Below are 25,297 nucleotides of genomic sequence, written 5' to 3' on the forward strand. Positions count from 1 at the left end.
TGCAGCAGGAATGTTTGCCAACGGATTTTTGGTGAAATTTTGAAACATTCTTTCCAGATGGTTAATCATTGTTTGTTTAAAGAGATCCAATTGCTCTGCTGGTATAGATGCTATTTTGTTGTAAACAGCCATATCAGTTTGATTATGCTTCTGTCCAGTATGCTCTCCTTTTATGGGTAAGGCCATCTCACTTACAGGTTTAAACTCCGTTTTAATCTCCTCTTGTGCAAATCCTCCGATTTCTTTCGCACTTGTTAATTTTGTATTGAAAGAACTGAGGTCTGATTCTCTTGCCGCTGATTTTGTGCTATGCTGTTCAGTCTGTAGTGAGGGCACATTGCAAGGTTCCACTTTGATAAGTGTGCCTAGTGTCTTGGTCTTGATTAATTTCCTTTCATCTCCACTATGTTCAGAGGAATCCACATCCAGGGGACAGAGTTTGGATTTTAATTGGTCTGATGCTGTGTAATTGAACTTTTTAGTAGTTGGGGAAGGCATGCCGCATGCCATCTCACAAAGTTTAACCACTGTTTGGATCTCCTCTGGTACCACTCCTCCAATTTCTTCCTCACTCATTGATTTTGTATCGAAAGTACGGAGGTCCGATTCTGTTGCCGCTTTTGTGCTTTTCAGTTCAGTGAGTTGTGAGGGCACATTACAAGGTTTCACTTTAATTCGTGTGCCCAGTGTCTTGGTCTTGATTAATTTCCCTTCATCTCCACTATGTTCAGATGAATCCACATCCAGAGAATAAATTCTGGAGATAATTTGGTCAGATGCAGAGTAATTGGATTTTGTAGAGTTAGGGAGACATTCATCTTTTGATGTTGTAGAATTTTCTTCTGAACTTAATTCAAGTGATACATTAAAAGATTCACTTGTACTGCTTCTGTACGATGTCACATCTTCAGAGCCTTTATTTCCTTTTTGCATTCCTTTATCAAGAACTATCTTTTTTCTACTTCCCTTAATGATAGTTTCCCTCCTTTGAAAGGTTTTAAAGGGTTTGGGTTTTGATTGCTTAACTTTTGTATCTGGAGAGTTTGTGTCTGGGCTAGATGAAGATTCTCCATGTGAAAGTTTTGGATCCTGTGGTAATACAAAATTACGTGTCTTTACAAGACGTTTGTGTCTTGGTCCACTGCAATCCGATTCAGACGATTCCTTTTGAGATGTGCTTTCACTTGCTGAGTCCGTAATTTCATTTGAATCTGTCAAAGAAGAATCTTGTTGAACTCCACACAGTGGATCAGTGTAAGGTTTTTCAGTCTCCTCCAATTTGAATTCATCCTTTCCAACCTCACTGATCATCTCTAAATGGACAGGGTAGACATCACTGAAAACAGCAGATGGCGTTAAAGATCTTTCTGGAATGCCTGACTCACCAATTGTCTCACTGTCAGGTAACATTTCAGTGCATTCATCTTGTGGTCTTGTAGAATTTTTTTCTGAACTTAATTCAAGTGATGAATTAAAAGATTCACCTGTACTGCTTCTGTACGATGTCACATCTCGTGAGCCTTTATTTCCTTTTTGCTCTCCTTTATCAAGAACTATGTTTTTTCTACTTCCCTTAACAATAGTTTCCCTCCTTCGAAAGGTTTTCAAGGGTTTGCGTTTGGATTTCTCAACCTCAGTATCTTGGGAGTCCGTGTCTGGGCTAGATGAAGACTCTCCATGTGAAAGTTTTGGATCCCCTGGTAATACAGAATTACGTGTCTTTACAAGACGTTTGTGTCTTGGTCCACTGCAATCCGATTCAGACGATTCCTTATGAGATGTACTTTCACTTGCTGAGTCCATAGTTCCATTTGAATCTGTTAAAGAAGAATCAGCCTCAGTGATTTGCTCTACATTGATAGGGGAGATTTCAGTGCAGTCATCTGGTCTTGTTTGAGATTGTTTCTGAGAGTTCAAGTCAGAAAAAAACTCAAGAGCTCCATTCATTACAGTAGTAATGCATTCCTGAAATGTAAGTGCTGGTTCTTCAAATTGAGAACGAGCTTCCCTCAAAGCTGCCCGTTTACGAGCAAAAAAATCTCTCAGATAGGATGTTACTTTATCGTCATATAGATTGGTTCCATTAATCCGGTCTTCTTCTTGCCACATTGAACACAAATGCTGTAATTCATTCATATCCCTTGTAACAGTGGCATGCACCTCTGAAAAGTTAATTTCAGCCATTGTTTATAGTAAGTAAAAATACCTGCTTCCTTCTATCTCACAGGCTACTGTTCAAATGAACACCCAACTGTCTGCAGACAAGAACCAGACTGTGATGTCATCAGGGGCGGGCCTTTTCTTTGAAGTTAGATGATGTCACATTTCTAAATGTTATCTCTATCTCTACCTTAACAGCTCTGAATATTTGTGTATTTTTAAACAATTCCATTCAGTTAATTTTTCTTTTTTCTCTTTATACTGTATACAGCAGGTAAAATATGAGGAAGATGAACAGAAACGGGTACCCCAATTAAAGAATCTTCCTAATATATCTATTAACAATTTGAGTTAAAAATAGGTACATTAGTGTGTACATTTAATGCCTGGATGCATTATGAGCATCCAGCCACTCTAAATCTAAACCTTATCAAAAAGGAAAGTTTTAAAGTTGTAGGAAAGTCATATTTAAATGTCAAATCATTCTGGCTTAAAAATGTATATCAATGTATTTTTTTATCAGACTTAACAGGCTAACAGCAGCCAGGGCTAAGGTTAGCCTGTCTGCAGCAGCCCTCTCACGGCATAGCCGTGTGTTAAGTGCTTTTGGCTGACATGGCGATTGTTTTGTTTGGCTTTTGCTTAATTTGGAAAAACGTTTGATTTAATTTTATCTCATAAACTTATGATGTTTTATTACCAAAGACCTTATGGAATTATTTTTGTATCTCTAACAGCTACAACCAAGATGTCAGAGGACGAAACTCACAATTGTAAGCTAACTATTGAAGTCTTAGTATTTTTAAATTTTCACACAAGAGGGAGAGGAATTGGGTGGGTGAAAGAAGAATTTAACAAAATTAAATTTTATATATATATATATATATATATATATATACATATGTATATGTACAGTGGGGCAAAAAAGTATTTAGTCAGCCACCAATAGTGCAAGTTCTCCCACTTAAAAAGATGAGAGAGGCCGGTAATTTTCATCATAGATATACCTCAACTATGAGAGACAAAATGAGAAAAAAAAATCCAGAAAATCACATTGTCTGATTTTTAAAGAATTTATTTGCAAAATATGGTGGAAAATAAGTATTTGGTCAATAACAAAAGTTCATCTCAATACTTTGTTATATACCCTTTGTGGGCAATGACAGAGATCAAACGTTTTCTGTAAGTCTTCACAAGGTTTTCACACACTGTTGCTGGTATTTTGGCCCATTCCTCCATGCAGATCTCCTCTAGAGCAGTGATGTTCTGGGGCTGTCGCTGGGCAACACAGACTTTCAACTCCCTCCAAAGATTTTCTATGGGGTTGAGATCTGGAGACTGGCTAGGCCACTCCAGGACCTTGAAATGCTTCTTACGAAGCCACTCCTTCGTTACCCGGGCGGTGTGTTTGGGATCATTGTCATGCTGAAAGACCCAGCCACGTTTCATCTTCAATGCCATTGCTGATGGAAGGAGGTTTTCACTCAAAATGTGACGATACATGGCCCCATTCATTCTTTCCTTCACACGGATCAGTCGTCCTGGTCCCTTAGCAGAAAAACATCCCCAAAGCATGATGTTTCCACCCCCATGCTTCACTGTAGGTATGGTGTTCTTTGAATGCAACTCAGCATTCTCTCTCCTTCAAACACGACGATTAGAGTTTTTACCAAAAAGTTCTATTTTGGTTTCATCTGACCATATGATATTCTCCCAGTCATCGTCTGGATCATCCAAATGCTCTCTAGCAAACTTGAGATGGGCCTTGACATGTACTGGCTTAAGCAGGGGGACACGTCTGGCACTGCAGGATTTGAGTCCCTGGCGACGTAGTGTGTTACTGATGGTAGCCTTTGTTACTTTGGTCCCAGCTCTCTGCAGGTCATTCACTAGGTCCCCCGTGTGTTTCTGGGATATTTACTCACCGTTCTTGTGATAATTTTGACCCCACGGGGTGAGATCTTGCGTGGAGCCCCAGATCGAGGAAGATTATCAGTGGTCTTGTATGTTTTCCATTTTCTAATAATTGATCCCACAGTTGATTTCTTCACACCAAGCTGTTTACCTATTGCAGATTCAGACTTCCCAGCCTGGTGCAGGTCTATAATTTTGTTTCGGGTGTCCTTTGACAGCTCTCTAGTTTTGACCATGGTGGAGTTTAGAGTGTGACTGTTTGAGGTTGTGGACAGGTGTCTTTTATACTGATAACAGGTTCAAACAGGTGCCATTAATGAAGGTAACGAGTGGAGGACAGAGGAGCCTCTTACAGAAGAAGTTACAGGTCTGTGAGAGCCAGAAATCTTGCTTGTTTGTAACTGACCAAATACTTATTTTCCCCCATATTTAGCAAATAAATTCTTTAAAAATCAGACAATGTGATTTTCTGGATTTTTTTTTCTCATTTTGTCTCTCATAGTTGAGGTATATCTATGATGAAAATTACCGGCCTCTCTCATCTTTTTAAGTGGGAGAACTTGCACTATTGGTGGCTGACTAAATACTTTTTTGCCCCACTGTATATATTATTAACATCCCTTGTAACATTGTCAAACGTCTCTTAAGAGATTTCTTCAGCCATTGGTTATGTATGGTAAGTAAAAATAAGTTTGAAGAAATGCTTTCTTCAAGATCACAAGATAAACTCCCTCCGTCTTCTGTTCTAATTAACATCCAACTGTTTTGTCTATATTTATAGACTAGAACCATCTCTATGGCTCTATCTTAACAGCTCTGAATATTTGTGTATCAACAATTTGAGTTAAAAATAGGTACAATAGTGTGTACATTTAATGCCTGGATGCATTATGAGCATCCTAGTGCCTTAAAAAACAAACAAAATATCCATGATTTACAAACTTTGTGAGCTTGCATTTGTCGTCAATCAATTGTCCTCAGCCAATACTTTATAGAGCCACATTTAGCTGCTGTTACAGCTTCAAACCCTTTTGCTTATACAAACATTGACAAAAATGATCGTACCCTTAACTTAATATTTTGTTGCACAACCTTTTTAGGCAATCACCACAAAAAATGATTTCTGTAAGTGTCAGTGAGACTCTAATAGTCCTTTTCTAAGGTCTGACTTTTCCAGATGGCATGTTTCAGCTCCTTTCAAGGAGTCTATGCATTTCTCATAGGCTTCGAGAACGGAGAGCTCCTCAAGGGAAAAAGACGCTCATACACTGGGTGACGCTAGTGCCTTTTCTTTAAGCCCCACCACCAACAAACAAGTTGAGTGTCTGGTAACTAGTAACAACCTGAAATACGCTGAGAAAACAGATTACTGAGGTGAAATGGAATCTGCTACGGCACTATTGCTGTCTGTGTACGCCACAGGTCGGTATCGTGTGTGTGTGTGTGTGTGTGTGTGTGTGTGTGGGTGGGTGTGTCTGTGTGTGGGTGGGTGTGTGTTCTCATTTTTGTTAAGAGGCTGAAAAGTAACTTTCTAGAGCATAGACTACCTCCATCTAGTGATGTCGGTCTATTGATTTTGATGTATTGATTGAAAATTGTTCATTATTATCTTGGTTAATTAACATCTAATGTTAACTGTACTACATTTTATAGCAGTAGGGTAAAATGCTTGTCTTTGTTCAAAAGACTGTATTAACTGTAAAGACTGTCTTTTACATCAGCCTGTTTTCAGGGCCTTTTTTTTGGCTACATATTTGTTATTTTTTGCTACATGCCTCCCCATCTTCTTGCCATATGTTTCTATGGCATAAATCAGTGTCTGTGACCTGTTTTCATTTTAAAAAAAGAACATTGGCACAAACCTAGCCTGTATGTATTTTTTGTATGTCATCGAGAGTATTTAAATGATTTTCAATCAGAAAAAAAATTTGCGATTAAAATGCGATTAATCGCGAGTTAACTCAGGCATTGATGCGATTAATCGCGATTAAAAAAATTTAATCGATTGACAGCACTAATATATATATATATATATATATATATATATATATATATATATATATATATATATATATATATATATATATATATATATATATATATATATATATATATATATACAGTATATATAAAATATAAGACGTTTTCCCTTTAAGAAAAACAAGCTTTGCCCTGAGATCCTTGACATGACACACAGACGACGTCAGCTTTTTAATGTAATAAATGACAGGTTTATTGTTGCACAAAATATACAAAAGAACAAGCAAATGGAGAGCCCCTCCCCCTCCCTCTAGTTCATTCATCATAATGAAGCTGAAATTCTGAAAACCTATGACTACGGCAAGTCTGATGGTCCAAGCCAAACGCATGGTAATTCTGAGATACAACACATACCCGAATTCAGCATCACCGAACAATTAAAAATGAATAGAAACACCTTATTTACACAATCTTGTCAGAACCTTTACAACATGCCATCTATGTATGTGTTACAGGATGCGCTCCGGCACACACCCCCGTGTAGAAAATAGATTATAAATTAAATCAGACTAAGGTCTATAGACATCCAACGTACAGCACTTTTTTTTAACGTTTTCCTTCAACTGTCTGAATTGTGTCTTCGGGCTCATAGTAAAAGAAAGAAGTCTAGCTTGCTGGAGGCGGGAATGTTGGCTGAGAATCCAAGCAGAGCGTGTAGATGTCAGACAAGAAAGGCCTCGCTTATTTACATCAGAACACAGATCTCTCTTCAAATACCTGATTTCTTTCTGCTATTTCTTGTGTTTAAGATGATCAGTTATGTGTCAGGGCTACAAAACACCCCTGTAGCCCCTTTGATGATATAATAAGAGTGTAAACGAGTCAGCTTTTGGCACGAGGTGAAGGAGTGTGCTGTTGATCCCATTGATTCTAGGATCTGCTTTATTTAGCTGTAAATGGACAGCAAAACTAATATGAGAAGAACTGACTTTCCTGGTTTGTTTTTCTCTCAACATAGTGGAAAAAGCTTGATATAGTCAGTACTGAAACATCTTTTTCTTTAGTTTTGGGTGTCGTATTTGAGCCAGATGATATCTCTAAGAAGCTAGGGCTGGGATATCTGAGCAACATTAGCACCATGGAGAACGAAACGCAGATATGAAGCTTTTCAAGTAAGGCCAGAGAACTGATGAAGGTTTTTGTGCTGGAACATGTTAAACGCCGGAGCACATTTACTTGAGCGGATGTTTGTTTTTTGTGCTGAAGGAAAACTATAAATCAGATCAGATGGATGGATAAATGGATAGATGGGTAAAAATTAGAGATCCTTTCATCCTGTACCCCACAGCTGTACTGATGTGGGGGAAAGAAGGGACGGAGGCGGAAGCAAATCTCCGGAGTGGATCCATCACATTGCTTCGTTGGCCTGCGTGTGGAAATCAGTGCAGCTGAGGGATACCAAGCCACCACTTCCACCAGGAACGAGAGGGCTTCAAGGGACCACTTCAGGGGGAAAGAAGATGGCATCGTTTTTTTCAAAGGGTGTGTATCTACTCTTACATTTTGGTTCTGACCTTAATTTTCCCAATATAGCTTCTTCTCTTATCCTAGCAAACTGTTAATCTGAGGCTTGTGTTTCACTTCTTTTAATAAATATCTATAATCTTCATTTCTGGCTTTCCTTCTTTTTTTTTCTCTTTTCTTACTTTACAAAATGAGAGACAGAATGATGGACAGCTGATAATATATATAATTAAATTCTTCTTCTTCTAATCGTCAGGTTGCTCCTAAACCAGAGATGGCTCTCTCCGTCCGTTGTAAACAGCTTTTTTCAGCCTCTGGTGTCTTTTTCCCTCCGTCTTCAAGTGCGCTCCGACATTTTCCCCCTTTCCTCTGGAGTTCTTTCATTGCAGCAGGGCTCTGATTTGTTTGGAGGTGCTGTCATCGTTTAGATGCCGTGTCGTGTACCTAAAGAAGAAGAAAGAAAATGAAACAAAAAAGCCTTTTAATTACAGCAACAGCTACATATATTGGTAACTCTGGCAACATAACCTCAATCACAAAAAAAGGAGAAATATAAGCCTTTATGTTTACCTTTAAAAATCATGTTAAGAAATAATTGATTATTATTTAATCCCCTTAACAAAAACAATACCTGCTGCATTTTAAATCATATTGATCTTTCTGTCAGCTCGAATATTTGGAAATAAGGTAGGGTGGAAGATCTGTGATGCTGAGGGCTTTTTCTATTTTAAAGGCCCTGAGGAGCTTGAGAATAATAAACTCATTGAAATTCCAGAATAATTTTAATAAAATAAAACGGTTTGAACGCTGGAAATAAGTCACTTTTGAGTTTTTCTACAGGATAACAAACGATCCGATTTTCTTCCTGTATAACTAAAAGAAAAAAAAATTTCTAAATTTCTTAAAGTCAATCGTTTCCTTTTATTCTTTTTCTGTGTGTTCTTAACAACAGGAGCAGAATATGGGTCAGACTTTCAAATCATTTGCTGTATTCAGTTTCTGTTCTAAATTGTAGTTTAACTTATTAGAAATCAACTAAAAATGTACGGAATAAAGAAGGTTATTTAAACATGAATCCATTCCAATTTTATTTGTTAATCCCTTAAAAACAACCATATCTGACCAAAGTGCTGTACAGAAAAAAAAGATAATAATAAAATAAGTAAAACAAAGAACAGTACAGATAAAAAAAAAAACCCAAGAAAACAGCTAAAACATTGGTAAAAAATAACATTCACACAATCAAATCAGTAAAATTGGGTAAAAGAAAAAGGAATAAAAGATAAAAAATGATAAAATAAAATAAAGCCCAATGTCTTGCTAGGTGTTAAAAGCCAAAGAAAAAATGTTGGCTTTGACAGGAGATTTAAAAACAGCCAGAGTCCCCTCTGAGCTTCAGCTTTAGGCTCTCTCAGGAGAACCTGACCACCTGGAAGAGCCTGTAGGTCTATAAGGATGAAGAAGCTCAGAGAGGTACGGTGGGGCAGCAAACATTCAGGGATTTAAAAGCAAATAAAATAATTTTAATATGAATTCTAAAATGTATGGACAGGCAGTAGAGTGAGGCTAACATGGGAGAGATGTGCTCATACTGTGTGTACCAGATAAAAAGCGTGCAGCAGCATTTTGAACCATCTGGAGACGGGTGATGGAGGAGGCACTAACCCCCACATAGAGGACATCGCAATAATCCAGCTGAGTGGTAACAAAGGCGTGGATTACCATTTCAAACTGTTTCTTTGAAAGAATTAGCTTTATTTTGGCCAGCTGTCTCAAATGATAAAAACTTGATTTAACAACTGCTCTGATCTGGCTGTCAAACTTCAGATCTGCTTCCACTCTTACCCCTAGGTTAGTGATAACTGGTTTGATATGCTGGACCAAAGAGCCCAGATCTATTCATGCTGTATCACCAAAAAACATCACTTCAGTCTTTCTTTTATTAAAATGTAAAAAGTTCAGAGATATCCAGGCCTTTATGTCATCAATATGCTTGATTAAGGCAGTGATAGAGTGGGCATCTTTCTTTTTAAGAAATTTTTCGTTTCAGATGATGCTACTGGCAGCCGTTTTTAAAAACCTTAAAGCTTAGATGCTAGTCTCTGCTTTACATCCATCTGTACTCACCTCAGTGCATTCAGGAGACCCTCCACGCTGTTGGACGGTTGCTCTTTCAGCACCTTGATGCAGCCTTTCATCTGCCAGCCAACAGAGATGACAGGACATTAGAGGAGAGGAAAGGTCAGCCGCCTGGGATCAGCCTCTTCTACAAGCTGCTGTGTTTATTTACAATTATTTACTGTTTTAACATGGATTTTATTGAACTTTCAATTTTTCTTACCGTTCTATTAAATTATAAACTAATTCAAGTGTTTCCTTTTATGATGGCTTCCCATTTAGACATGACTTTCTTGTTGCCACGGCAACAGAAGAAAGAGAACAAGGTGCACGAATGCTGAGTCATGTTTGGTTTTAAAAAGCTGAATCTGGTCACCAGCAGTGGAGATCAGAAGATTAAATTAAGAATCGGTAATTTATGGCTTAAATATTGAGGCAGAGCTCATACCTCATAAGTTGGCAGGTTGTGTAAGATCCAGTAGATGGAGAAAATCTGACAGTGTCAGGCTTATTGGTAGGTTATCAGATTCGGCCATAAGTTTTGCATTTGTGCTTTCAATTTTTTTAGATTATAAAGTGCCTTAATATCCCAACACTGCTTTGAGTGTTTGACATTTTTCTGAAAATATTTGCAGCACTCACATCAATTTTAGAGGTTTTGGCGAAGGCTCCGACGGGATGGACATGGTCGTAGAGGATGATGACGCCCACCATCACCCTCATGCAGAACAGCATGGTGTCTGTGTTGGTGAACCGGCAGCGGTACTCCCTGCAACATGGAGGATCACAGAGAAAAACGACTTATCTTACAGCAAGTCATCACTTCAAATTAAAAAGGGGGACATAGGCTAAGGTGTGGGTGGTTATAGAGCCGCTGTAGTGAAAACATACAGTACAAATGTTAAAATAAAAGTCCTTTTTTCGTGCAATAAAGGTATTTTTCCTTCATTTGAGCAGGAAGGTAAGACAGTTTATAGCTGGGATAAGATGATTTACAGTTGCAAAAAAAATATATATATATATAATCTTATTTGAATTGGATAATATGTAATTATCTTATTTTAAGGGCACAAATACTCGTTCCATCTGCAGATCATCTTATTTACCTACTCAGTGTTAGGGCAAATACACTGATTTTTCAGACCTTTTTTTCGATCAGTTTTTGCAGTATAATGCTACGTTCACACCGGACGCACTTTTATCAAAACATCTGCTGCTTCATTTTTCATGCTCGTACACATTGAGGTCAGACGCGCGTCAAGATCATGGTTGATGTTCCTGAAGTGCGTCCAGTAAGGTGTGTACAGATACTTCTGATGCCTCTGCTGCTCCTGTGATCAATGGCAGAGAGCGGCTTTGCTATATTTGCTGTGATCAGCTGGTAAAAAAAAAGTTTTATTATATTTTCAAGCGAGAAAATCCACCTCAAAACATCGTCTGTGCAGTCAGTTCATCAAGAGGACGATCCTGTGTTAAAATATTATATTGCTGTGGGAGCCGCTCAGATCCCCACATACTGACGGTGCTGTCACTGGATATCCCCAGCAGCAGCTGGGGGGTTTCTGCTACAGTTCATTGCAGCTGGAAGTAGATGTTATCTCAGGCATGTGGTACAAACTGCAGGCACCAGAATAATAAAAGTAAACATATTTTGCTGGCAGGTTTAAAAATTTTAAGTTAATTTAAGCATTAATAAACTGGTTTAGAGAAGTGATGATAGCGATCTGCATCAGCAGTGATCTCCGTCTCCCTGCCAGCTCCCAGATCAGCTTCTTTGATTGGTTGATATGCGTGTCGAGCACGTCCAGCGCCTCAGATACTCAGACCCTGGTAAGGCGCTGCTTAAGCTGCTCTGATGCGACGACACGCTGCTCATGCTGCCCTAGATGCGCTGCAGGACCTTTTGATGCACCTTGACGCGTGTAAACCATTAACTTTGCATGTAAAACAGCTGTTTCTGCTGCTTCAATCGCGTGCAGTGTGAACATTAATGTTCTTTCTTGTTTTTGCATTGTTTATTATCTATTTTTTTCCCTACTTGCTTTGATTCTGCTTTTTTTCCCCTATATTTTAATCATGTAAAGCACTTTGCATTGTACTGAATTGTGCTATACAAATAAATTTGCCTTGCCTTGCCTTGCCTAATAGCAAATTAGTTGATATTCGCTGACAGCAGGACATTTCTGATTGGTCTGATTTAATGTTTCACCTTTGCAATTTCCTTCGAGTGATTATTTAGAAATTGCGGTCAGTTTTATGCTTCAGTTGCATCAAGATAGGATAAGAGTATTCATCTGATCAGGAGTCCGAAACCTTGGATATGTGTCTCATGAGCGTCCTTGCCCTATTGTTTTGTGTGTCTGAGTTTGTTATTTTTCTAGTTCTCTGCCCCCCATGTAAAAACACTGGCCCCCCCTGCTCATTTTTCTCTAGAACCGCCACTGGGCTGAGGTGACCCCAGATAACAGGGAGCTGAAGGAAAAATCCAGTGAAAAGGAATTTTCTACATTTAGAATCTGTGCATATTAGACTGAAGCTGTTGGATTAGCTCCTCATAGTTAGATCAGCCTCTTTTCTTCACTTTGAAAGCCTGCTAATTATAAAGTAGGTCTCTGGCATCATGAGGGATAGAGAATGAGAGAATGATTATTGGGAGGGAAAACACTTACGGGGTCTCCAGCATGACACGGCACACACAGGCCATGGTGCTCAGGCAGTCTGTGGTGTCCTCTATGGGCAGAGTCTTGTTCTGCACAGAGACAACCACAGAACATATACATATTTAAATCACAAAAAAATATACAAAGAAAGAAAAAACCTGCAAAGCTGTGAAGTGAAGATCATCTTAAACACTAGGGGGAGACAAAACACCATGGAAGAGTTTTGGCTAAAAGGCAGCAGTGAACAGGCTGTCCTCTGCATTTTACATGAGACTCTGCAGGACCCATGACCAATCGGAAAAATGGCATCAAAAAACTCTGATCATGTTTTTATTTTCTAAGATGCCCATAGATGATCATAGAGAAGATCTAATTTCCTTTACAAGAGCACCATCATACTGACAAATATGTCAATATTACCTAAATAAAACCAAATGGAACAATAACAACATTCGTAGAAACTGAGAAACTCTGGGTTAAAATCAAGGAAACTATTGGGCAGGATTTATTTTTTAAACAATGTTATTACACCTTCATGACACTTTCATGTTATTACAGAATGCATGCATGCATTCTTAGGCGCTAAAACAGCTTTCGCTCTTTTAGCAAGGCTTTGAGTATCAACATTCTTCCAGAGACGTTGACGATCATATTCCTAAGAAAGCTGTTTCATATCCTGATATTTTAATTGTTTTATCTAGAGCTGCATTGATCCATTGGTGTTCGACAGTATAGCACCATGCATTGGTGCCTTGTTAAAAAATGTAACTGATTAACACAGATATAACTGTACTTCATATTATTTACTAACAAATAAGCAGCAATAGAAAGAAAAACAGCTCTATGTAAAGTACACTGGATTGGATCTCTGATATCTGAATTAATTTGACTGCATGTTCTGGTTGAATTATAAAGTGCATTGAGCTGACATGTGTTGTTAATTGGCACTATATAAATAAACTGAATTGAATTAATATCTAATTATTTACTAAAGATCTGACTTGATATCCAATTCAGGAATCAGATCAGTGCATCTCTAGTTTTATTATAAACTTTGACTTTAGTTGTCCATCATAGGGCCATATAAAAATCAGCCGTTATTTTAATTGGGGCCAAAGTTCTTATACGTTACCTACAATTAGCAGCAACATTTTAAAGTTAATCCCCCAACATACTTCAGCTGATATTTTCTGCAATGAGGGGCTTTAATTTACTAATTAGGTCCTTTATTCGCCAGGTTTATTGATTGCATTAATACCTCCTTCTTTCCCCTATGTGATCTTTGTTTGTTTTGTTTTTTAAAGTTAGAGTTTGACCTCAGACGACCGTACCTCTGAAACGAACTTGGTGGTGGCGTTACTCAAGGTCTTCAGCATCGGTGTTGCTTCAGCGTAAAACAGGGACATCCGGTTGGCCATTTCGTTGTTTACCTCATTCTCTGCATCCAGCTGTTTGGACCCAAGATGAGAAGCAACAGTTTAATAATCACAACTCACAATAACAGCTGCATGATTATGCCAGCTATGAGACAAGTAACATTACTCTTAATTACTTATTGTGTCAACTAGAATATGGATTGTTGCTAAATGAATGGAAGGGAAGCAGAAGACCCATTTATAATCAATAAATAGTCATTTATTGACTTGGTTATGATCCTACCTGCTGGTTATTCAGCCTGTTCCTACTTATAGTCCTCCTGTAGTAGCTGAAGTCATTCTGAATGGCTGGATTTGTCATCTGCCAACAACATCAGTCAGATTTTATGACGTTATAAAATAGAAATGTCTTTTTTATACATGCAGCAGTGGTGATTATTGGAACAAATGTGGACAATTATTTTCACCTTTAGTTCATCAAAGCTGAGTGTAAAATGCAGAATCTCAGCAAACTGCTTGGCCAGGGCCTGTTCTCGCTCCAGGTGCTGCATGGGCGCGTAGGGTGGGCTGGTCAGCGCCTCCAGCAGGCTGCGCAGAGCGTTCTCTGCAGAGAAAAACACCAAAACCATCGACTTTAACTACCAAACTATCTGTTTGATCAGGTTGTTACACACTTCTGAACTTTTCAGATCATTTTAAAACAAGTTTCTAACAGATTTACAACCTGTTGTATTTATGATACGATATATTACATTCTTTACTGATGTTTTTAATATCATCCATAAATAAATCCAGTAAAGCCAAATATTTTCACAGCTGGGCTAATGTCTCAATATTAACACACCGAGGGATATTTCATAAAACTCAATCATTAAAAGTCAGAATTAGACCCTCAGTTCAGAGATATGTTAGGTCACGATCACTAGTTTCACTAAAATAACTCTTGCTTGCTTAATATCAATAATTCAGGTTCAACTAATCAGTGTTGCTTCTCACATAAGTAGACCATGCAGTCGATCACAGAGCTCATTTAGGAACCATGGTGAAATGTGAATGTAAATCGTATTTTATAAGTAAAAGGTTATGAGGAGTTTAGAAATTTAATGGAAAAATAAAAGTGAAATACTGTTAAACAGGACAAAGAGGATGGCAGGCCATGGCTGAGAGATTAACACACATTATTTCACAATCCGTCCAATTTAAACATGAAATTTAACCAGTGTCAGTTCTTACAACATTTCAATACGTATTAGTATCAGTGTTTTAATGGAAATGTTAAAGATTTTAATAGAAATGTAGTTAAATCTAGTGTCAGTATGGGAATCTTAGTCATAGTTTTAGACCAGAACTGCATTTTTTTAAGAATTAGTCAGATTTTAGTCAGCTACGACCTTGTTATACATATATATATATATATATATATATATATATATATATATATATATATATATATATATATATATATATATATATATATATATATATATATATATATATATATATATATATATATATATATATATATATATATATATATATATATATATATATGTCTGTGTATGTCTGCATTGAGCCAAGCCTTTATATGGTGCTATACTGTCTGACACCAGAGTCTGACCTCTGAGGCTGCATGGTGTAGAGATGCATCAAAAGCAAAGCCTTCTGTCACCTCATCACTTCCCCTGCATTAAAAATGCATTATGGCCTCCTATAAATACAACAGAGAAGTGTTTAATCTAAAGGGCCAGGGCAGAAACCCCTCTCTCCCTCCTGCTGCTACCATAAAGCACCTGCTCTCCATCCTGTGCACTGACTGCTATTGATTGCTGCGTTGCATCAAGTATCACTTTGCTGAATTGTATTCTATTTTCTACGTATAATCTGACAAAATATGTTGAAAAAAATGAAATAAGTACAGGTTGCAGAGAGAGGATGTGGAACATGTAGGATGGATCATAAGGATTGTATCCTTCCCTCTCCATCATGATGGAGGCTGAGCTCCCTTCTGATAAGGTGGAATCATTCTCATCAATTATTAGCTAGCCCTCACTTTATGGTAAGCTGAGAACACCGTGTCCCTGAAATGGAGATATTATTGGAAGGCAGAGCAGAGGCGGCTGCTGAACTCCGTTTCGCTCTCTCTGTCTTTTTCAGCACCGGACAAACCATGTACCACTGTTTCCTTAGCAACGGCAGCCTCGTGGCTTGGTCAGGATGCGGCAGAGATGCTGTCGAGGACAGGGCTTGGTTTTGAGCGTGAATGCATGTTTAGGAATGCTGAGGAACTGAAAAGCGCAATTCCAAAACATCGGAATAGCTTCAAACTAACATGACAGCACTGCCATCTGACTGTTCAGTTTTCCCAAGGTGTATAACAAAAGCTTCATTTACCACTTTTATGCATCTTTGTTTTCCCTGATTTAAATGAAAAGTATACTAGCAGAGATTAAACTCACAAGAGTGAAGGATTTCAGTCCCCTTTAGCAGGATGTTGTGGCAGAAGGTTAACTAAACGAAAACTATGCTTACATTACAGTGACTTATATAGAATGTTTGCGTGACGGAGGATCTGTCAGTTCAATCATTTTCTCATCCATACAACCATTTTGTCTATTACTTCAGAACAAGACTTTCCATTTCTAAACTTTCAGCCATTCCTTGGTGGATTTGCGCCATTGTCATTTTAAAGAATCCAAATCTGCTTCTACTTTTTAAGAGACGATTTTTACATCTTCCGTAACCTGCCTCTGGGACACGGTGATAATCATGGTGGATTCTAGACTCTCTATTAGGGTCATTTCCTAAAATGCTATATTTGGTTTATTCCCAACAAGTCTTGTTATGGTTTTGGTTCTGTTTCATTTTTATCTTTGAGTTTTAATTGGTTTTATTTATATTTTGTTTTAGCTATTTTTGATTGTATCTGCGTTCTTATGTATTTTCCTGTTTGCTCTCTGTTGCCCTCTTGTGTCAGTCTCCTTTTCCTTAGCTCCCTTCTAGACTCCTCTGTTCACACCTGCTCCCAAACTGCTGATTAGCCTGGTCTTTGTTTCTCTCTCCCATATATGCACCTCCTGCTCAGTAACTGTTTGCGATTTGTTATCATTTCTTTGCCCTCTTGTTGTGAGTATTCCCGGTTCTCCGTTTTTGTGGATTTATGTTTTTGGATTTTTGCTTCTGCTGAACTTTTTTGGATAATAAATCTTCTGGTCTTCTGTTCTGGTCTTTAAATAGTTAACTTCAAAGCTAATTTGTTCAAAGAAAATTATTCCAGAAAACCTAGTCCGTGTTAATTTAATGCTTTTCTTAAAAAATTTGTGCATCAAAGCCTTTGTATTTCTGTTAGAGAGCAGACAGTTTCTCACCTCCCAAAACTCAACTAATGCCGCCGCCTCTTTCTAGTTGTACAAAGAAACCCCTCTGCTATAGACAGCATCTTTCAGCATCTTGTTTTCTGCTGTCTTCTAGTATTTCTATTCTATGTCATCTACTTGAAGACTATTTTTTGGAAGCTGTAAAGGCTAATTTCTAACTATTTTCATCCCTGTAAAGCCTAATCCAGTGAATATTAATCAGAATGTTTTGTTTAATTTTTTTAAACTATAAGGGTTATTGAAAATGCTGACAAATATAAACAAAAAATGTAATGAGTCACATTAAATATGCAATTTGTATTATTTGTGATACAGTAGGCATTACTGTGCAGTTAAATATAGATGTTCTGTCCAATACATGTGTCTGATGTGACACTGATGATAAAGAGATCTCATAAATTCAGGTATCAAATATGATAAAGTGGGTGTTAAAGGGTTAACACCTTTTTAAATCCATACTGGACTCATAAGCTGCTTCTTTTCTCAGAAGGCAACGGAAAGTTTAAGTCTTTTACACTTTAATTCTGCTCTCCTTTGTCAGGATTACACCAGTTCAAACCCTCATGTGCTCCGGATGTAACAGATGCCTGTGATTTTAACCATTTTAAGTCGAGAATGAGCCAATGCATTCCTTACCTAAAATTGAAGTTTACTAAAATAATTAATTGTATTTCCCTTACTTTCAGTTGTTGTAATAAAGGATCACTTACTGAAAATCAATAAAAAAAAAAGTCTATATTTTATTTCAGGATGCTGCATGGTTTCCTAATTTCCCAAATTGAATGTAGCTGATGCATGGCTATAAAGGAGTTTAAAGTAAATATTAAATTGTTTCTGTTTATCTACATGTTATAAAGTTAGTGCAGCAGCACAGCTGGCTGGTGTAAAAACATAGAAAAGTAGTAACTTGTGCTTTTACATTCTCTACCTTCTATTGCCATTAATGAAAGTAAACCATGGCAGTAAAACATCTATCACATTTCTGCTGCATGCCACCCTGCTGCAGTTTTCTCCACATCTCCAGTAGTTCATAAATATTCAGTTGCAGTAGCTTCTTTGCTTAGATTTAGTTTTGAGTTCTAGTTAATTTCAGGTCACTTTGAGCTTCTGATCCGGATTAGACGGCCATATTGTTCTGTCACCCTCTTGGATAGTTTTCAGCTTTGGTTTTTAGGCTCACCCAGTCTGAGGGAGAACTCATAGAACCTCTTCAGTTTGGCCACCAGGGGGCAGACTGCGTTCCAGGCTTTCTCCTGAAGAGCAAGGTCGCCAGGGTTCTGGATGGCCTGCAGGAGGGTACACAAAAACAGATGTCATAATTAAAAATAAAAAAAAAACCTTCTCTGAACTCTTCTTCTGCCATTTTTTTCACGATAAAGAAACATTTTCCATATTTGGGTTCAAGGTACTTTCTTACCACAGCATCTCCAACTGACGGATACATATCTAGATCTAACAAGTTTGCATTACAAACCAGATATATGAGGATGTATAGGTTCTAAAGAAGGAACTCAAATCTGGCTAAATTACTTCGACTAAACTAATCAAATTCAGGGGCATCACTTGAGTTAATTTGGTATTAAGTGATTATACATAAATCTATTTCTCATGAGACGTAGGCAGCAGCATTTAATTATGTTCATACTTCTATTGAAGTAAAAGTCTCTCTCAGAATAAGTGGGATTTTCTCCCTTTTCTTTGCTTCATGCTTCACTGACTGAAGGTGGGGCGTGAAAAGTGAACCAGGTCCAGAGAGATGAAGACTGACTGAGATTTTTGTGCTTTATAACATTTCTTCAAGGTCTGCGCGTCAGCAAAGCAAAGAAATGATTCAGCGCTTGTCGCTGAAGTCATAAAAGTAAAGTCAGCAGCAGAAAGCATTCCTGCTGAGGATAAAACACATTTTCTGGTACATGTTGCTGTGAAAAAAGCTTAAAGTACTTTTCCTGCCAAAAAGGTTATCGTATACTGTGATCATTTAATGTGTAACAAAAAAAAATGCAATGTGTTTTATCTGGAGTTTATTCAAAAGAGCAATGCATATGGAAAAAAGTCGAATGTGTGACCTTCATGCATTTATGGGATGTCACAACTGTGCCCATGGAGAAACATGGTAATAAAGATGTTTTTCTTCAACAAGGGTATTAAAGCTGGTTAAACGGAGGGAAGTTGGAGCTAAAACAGGAATACAGGAGATAAAACTGTAAAGAGATGGAGTCACCTTTAGGTTTACCTAAGAATATAAATTGATTTATCATGTGTGGAAAGAGTTAAAGGTATAGTGGAGGATGTTCTTTTTCCGGGTGGATCATCAAAATAAGTGGTCCATGTTTATGTAAAGCCTTCCTACGTGCTCATCCCCATTTTCACCTACTGGTGAGAGTCTGACTTAGTGGAAAAAATGCTAATTTTCTTGTGGAAGCTAAGCTTGTATGAGCGATGAACACAGCAACTTTTAAACAGAGCGTGCACGAGGAGAAATGGGCTTGTGCTCTTGCACGCATTCTCGGGAGTGGATACAGGGTTGTGCATGTGCACTTTTTTTTTAAAGTGCAGAGGGCAGTTCTTTACAAGAATTTAACAAAATCCTCCACTATACCTTTAAGTTAAAGTTCAGAATCTGTGGCAAGACTTTAAAGTTGACTTGACTTGATGTTTGAGAAGGATTTGAGCTTCTAGATATATAAAGCTGTTAAAGATTGAATAATATTATGGACTTGTTTTGCTTTGCTGCAGCATATATAATCCTAATAACATGCCATGAAGGTTGTAGCTTAAGAGAATGTGAAAAAGTCAGAAGACTATAAACCAACTTTTGCAGGACAATTTGCTTTTTGAATTTCGTTGGCCAATATTTTGTTTTTCCTGTTCATCTCTGAGCTCCTCACCTCTCGTATCTCCTGCCCCGCGCCGTTATAGGACTGCAGCTCAGCCAGGATGCCGTGGGCCTCCTCCAGGACGGCACTGACCTGGTTCCACACGGCCGTCTCTGCCTCGGTGGGCTGGGCATCTGCCCCGGTGGGGAGGGAGAGTGGAATATAAGGTAAAGGGACCAGATCAAAGTGTTCGTAGAGAGAAGGCAAAGAGCAAGAGAGAGGGGTGAAAAAGAGCAGAGAGGATCGGAGGAGAGAAGAAGGTTAATAAGGCAGAAAGAGTTAAAATGTTGTTCTAGACTAGATAAAAACCTGGGATTAATCTCTCTGCTGCTACAGCACTTTATCAAACTGAGGCTTGAATCTGACCCAGGCATCAAAGATTCACTCTGACTTTAAAAGCTTTCTAGATTTTTATTTTTTGGGAAACCCTCTGTCACACAGTGAGGTCTGATTACATGGTGACCGCCTGAAAACCGAACTACAGCCTGTCTTTATGGGATTAAAGAATTAAATGAAGGGTTTTTAGAAGCCTGAATGACATTACATGGAAAATATGTCTCAGCTGAGGAAAGATTTCTACAGATCGTCTCGCATCTACAGGATTGTCTTATTAATATTTGCATCCCATGTATAAACCTCTGCTAAGTATTTGGATTAATTCACACTGGCATGACAGTGTATTTAAACTTTTCAGTTATCTCCATTGAGTCAACTTTAAAAATAAAAATAGTAAACATTAGGTTTGATTTCACCACGATAATGTTTGGATAAATGCAGCCTGTTATTCTGCTTTATTTATTGGAAAACCAGTTTGTGACGACCTACAGGTGCCTTAATCTTATTTATACATTTTTTTTCATCGGTTTTGTCATTTTTTTGTTGTTAGTTTCAAAGTACATTTAATTTTTTTGTGCATTTAGATTTTAATGCTCTCAGATCACTGGTTGCATTTTATCTGTGCGTCAACTCAGCTTTATTAGTGTAAATTAGTCCTTTTCTCTCAGCCTCTCTGCTTACCACTTGTTTCTGCTGTTCTTAATTATTCCATCAGATTCTATGTCTCTCTCCACACTTCCCTCAGCATTGGCCATTGTTTCCAGCTGGATCCTCCCCCTACACTGCCTGCCATCTCCTATATTTCACATTCTCCTCTTGCTCCATATCATCTTTATCTTGTTTTGTTTTAGTAATTTTTTCTCATTTCTATCATTAAATCTTCATTTTGCACATCCCATAGTCCTGTTTGTGCTTCGGTCCTGCAAACAATATTCAGATAATGGGAATGGTTGGTATGATTCTCTTCTTTTTAACCAGTTTCAAACATTTTACCCCCCTCCAAAGAAAGACAATTGTCAGAAAGCCACCGAATATAAGGCCTGAGATGCTAGAATACCCAGGTCACAATGTAAAACTTTTTTTTTTTTTTTTCATCAGTAAGGATTAAAATGATGCCTAAGTAGAAATTAGTAACTTTAGAAATTTCAGCAAATGGAAAAGCCAACTGTTTTCTTGAGATAGGTCACAGTGACAAGAAGCATGTTGGAAAATATCAAGATGCTTTTAGACCCCCAAAAATTTTATTAATAGCCTAAAGTGGTGGCAGTATCATGCTGAGGGCCATCACTGATGCATGCATCTTTACAACTTCACCTCAAACCAGCTGCTAGATAGTCTAGGCTTGTTTCCAACCTCTGTGTTAGTAAATTAAACTTTATTGTGCAGACATAATTGCTCATATTAAAGGTTTCAAACTGAACAATTTAAAGATCAGATTATTTTATATGTCAGCTGATGAGATGATGTAACGTTCAGGACGTACCAAGTCATAACTAAGTTTGGTTTTATTGTCTTTCTGAAGGTCTCAGGGGGGATGGAGGGACTGTGGAGCGTTACCAAGCAGCTCACTGCAGATGATTCCTGCACCCGAAGGCGCCGCCGCCCTGCAGAGAGCCGGTAATCATTGGAAATGTGCTGTCCTGTGCACACAGCGGCTGCCCTAATAAGCACAGCAACCTTTTCTATATTTATAAAGCCTCATTACAGCCTCCTTTATTCTTCAGACAACATGCTGTTTTTACTAGGTATTAATTAGAGAACGATAACAAACCAGTCTCAAGAGCTAAACGGGAGGATCAGTAACTCTACTGTAAGCTTTATGTATACCTGGACTCAAGAAGCTGTTAGTTTATCTTAGATAAATAAAATAATAAAAATACAAGCAGCTCCTTACAGTTTAGCTTCTCTCTGTAGCATTAAGATAATCCATCTCGTAATTATTATTTATGAAATTATTGTCTGAATGAGCAGTTGCTCTGATCTCCTTCTTCCAGTCTGCCGGATCAGGATAATCTGCATCCTATAAAATGTTTTATTTCTGAGCTCTTCATTTTTTTTAAGGGCATTTCAGACCAGGAAGGCAGAAATGAGATCAATGAAACTCATATTGGAAAAATCTGGAAAATAAAGACACATTAGATATCAATACAAACTGAGGTACATCTAAAAAAAAAACCTTCCCAGGAGTGGCTGTAGGTAAAAATACGCCCAATGCTTGCTAACGCTTTTATACCTGTGAGAATGTTCATATCTCTCAACATCATCTTTAATCATGTCTAAGTGGACATTTGGCAAAATTTTATTTTAAATTTTATTTTATTCTAAAATGTATTTTAGTTGAAACATTTATCTTATTCTATTTTTATGTGTTTATGTATTTTAGCCTTTAGCTTTTATCTTATGTTCCTTAACTGTGATTCCTGTACAGCACTTTGGTAAATGTGCTTTTATAAATAAAGTTTGAGTTGAGTTGAGTTATAAATCTTTTACTTTGTTTTAGCAGCATTTTTAAGTCATAAAGAAGTCATCTTCCAGAATGACCCATTTTCAATGTGCTAACACCATATATATATCTGTACCGGAGGCACCATCAGCTCATTTGGACATGTGCAACCTGATATTCATCCAGATCACCATTAATAATGAATTTACAGTACATAATGTTCTTGTGTCCTTAAATCATCAAATAATGCAAACTATATTGTATGAAAAATGATTAATGACTTTTGTGAAAGAATTGGATGCGTTTCAGACTCTTAGTTATATGGCTTGTCTGACGTCCTGATCAAAATGCAGATTTATTGAAATTATATAAATCCCCAAACGCTTCTATTTTATGTTGTGGTTTTAAATTCACATATCCACCTGAGTCTCTGTAACTATTGATTTATTTCAGCTAAAAACATTTTTTGCAACATTTAGACATTTTCTTCCTGAAGTGTCATGATGGACCCCTAAATGACATCCAGCTTATTCTTTGTTGATTTTCTCTCTCAAACATGGTGCTGTAGTTAAGTTTCCAAGCAAAAAGGTCGCCTCTTATGGGAGCTGAATGTAGCTCGTACCAGACTTGTGTGACAGAGGTGAGTGCGTCCCTCGGCTCCGCAGAGAGAGCTCACAGATGGCCCAGAGGTGGCTGAGGAGGGGGGAAGGTCTTCTAAAGCTGCCATTCCCGTCTCTGACTCATTCCTTTTCACTTTTGAAGTCGAGTGAATCACATGCATAATGAAACGGGGGGGAAATTCAGCCTATTTGAGAGTTTGACGTCTCTCAGGCCAGCTCCCCCCAACTCCCCCCACCCCCATCCCCAACATGCAGCTGGCAAAGGAGGAGAAGGAGGAGGATGTCAGCTGTTAAAGGAGGAAAGTGGCAAAAAAGGGGCAGGATATGAGGGGATACAGTGCAAATACAGCGTAGTGAGAAAGTATTTTCCCCTTCACAGATTTCTTCTATTTCAGATGAAGAAAATTACAATTACATAGAACGATAACATCACTAAATACGTAAGAAAGCTATCAGAATCAACCTGACCACGTGTGAAAAAATGCTTTCTCTTCACTATTTATACAACATTTTTGTGGTTAAAAACAGGTAACCACTCTCTGGTGCCTTGGCCAATTACTCTTTTCAGTTGTGCTAATTTCATCCATGTTGTTCAAGCGAATGAACAGCATTTTTAAGGTCATACCAAAGCATCCTAGCCGGACTTATGTCCGGCCATTCAGACATAGACTTGCTTTTGCTGCTTAAAAATCCAAGTCCACTTGAACCTGCTTTACACCTGATGTTCTGCTAAACAGTTCTGAGTCAAAGCGAGCCCCCTTGAGTCCTTAAGCAGTAATGCAGTACTAAAGCAGACCGTATTTGACTGTATGATATTCTATGCTATGGCGTCACATTTATTTCAAAACTCCTATAGCGAAATAAACACACTCGTATGTATGTTAACCTACTTCTGCACATGGTTTATCTACCACTGCACACGATCACACAGGAAGTAGTGTCAGGAAGGCTTTCGTGTCTGCAAGGCCCAATCAGGAGAAGGCTTATAGAAGAGATTTGTCTGTGTCAAAAAACTTTTCTTTGCGCAAAGAGAAAATTAGTCCGAGGGCAGAGATGCTTTGGAGAGCGCCGCTGTCCTCGACCGTGGCCGCTGGACAGAAAATCATGGGCGCAGTGAGATCCCGAGCACAATCCAGAGCGTCCGTGGAAGGAGCTGGTGCACATGTAGAGCGATGTTTCTCCTCTCAAAGTGGCGTTCTCGTGCATGTGTGATTTAGCTGTCCATTGATAAATAAAACATGCGCAGAAGTAGTTTTTTGTAGTTGTATTTTGTTTGCAGGTTTTGAACTAAATGTGACGCCATACTTGTCCTCTTCTGGCAATAAAGGAAGGCGAGCCGCTCCTTTGAAGATTGAGCACCGTTCCATGTTTTCTCGTATATTGATAACTGTATGTTGTTCAAGCTTTAAAAATCCTTTATGAATTCTTGGTAGAATGATAGAAGCAAATGGCTCCTCACCAGATTTTGGAAAATAATTTAAATGCAGGTAAAAATGAGATTTTTTAGATCTTTTAGCCTACTTCTTGGTGTCAGATAATTACGATACATGTCGCATCTGCAGGTTGTTGAAACGACACAACCAAAATTTGGTTAATTGAATTTGATTATTGATTTAAATAGGGGAGCAAACAGACTTTCAGAAAAGGTCAGGTTAGTTTGGATAGCTTTACCCCACAATTAATAAAAACTGCATGTTGCTATTTTATGATTTTAACAGTAGATTGGTCTGAAAAGCTTAAAATATAGCAAAAAGCAAATCTTTAGGGAGAAATACTTGTTCACCACATTGTGTATCTACATCCTAACAAGCTCTTGTCACTTGTAATCAATTTTAAAATACTCCAGGCCAACTTCTTTTAAGGTAGAGAGAAAAAAACAGCCCAAGAAGATGAGAAAGATTTGAAAATCTAAAAGA

The 25,297-nt window shown here is 37.9% G+C and overlaps 1 protein-coding gene across 6 annotated transcripts in view; it reads right to left on the reverse strand.

Moving 5' to 3' along the window:
- Positions 1-7,694: 7,694 nt before the first annotated feature.
- Positions 7,695-25,297, reverse strand: part of fam49al (family with sequence similarity 49 member A, like) — a 42,876-nt gene continuing 25,273 nt past the window's right edge. For all 6 annotated transcript variants that reach the window (XM_038300378.1, XM_038300377.1, XM_038300381.1 and 3 more), the window contains 9 exons: positions 19,995-20,116; positions 18,287-18,392; positions 14,200-14,336; positions 14,016-14,093; positions 13,688-13,804; positions 12,366-12,445; positions 10,339-10,465; positions 9,706-9,776; positions 7,695-8,022 (listed from right to left, as the gene is read on the reverse strand). In XM_038300378.1, the coding sequence (XP_038156306.1) occupies positions 7,959-8,022; positions 9,706-9,776; positions 10,339-10,465; positions 12,366-12,445; positions 13,688-13,804; positions 14,016-14,093; positions 14,200-14,336; positions 18,287-18,392; positions 19,995-20,116 (902 nt within the window). In that variant the 3' untranslated portion in view covers positions 7,695-7,958. The remainder of the gene's footprint in view (positions 8,023-9,705; positions 9,777-10,338; positions 10,466-12,365; positions 12,446-13,687; positions 13,805-14,015; positions 14,094-14,199; positions 14,337-18,286; positions 18,393-19,994; positions 20,117-25,297) is intronic.

Source organism: Cyprinodon tularosa, unplaced genomic scaffold (genome assembly GCF_016077235.1).
Source record: "Cyprinodon tularosa strain WSP-4 unplaced genomic scaffold, ASM1607723v1 ctg449, whole genome shotgun sequence".
NCBI classification, from domain to species: domain Eukaryota; kingdom Metazoa; phylum Chordata; class Actinopteri; order Cyprinodontiformes; family Cyprinodontidae; genus Cyprinodon; species Cyprinodon tularosa.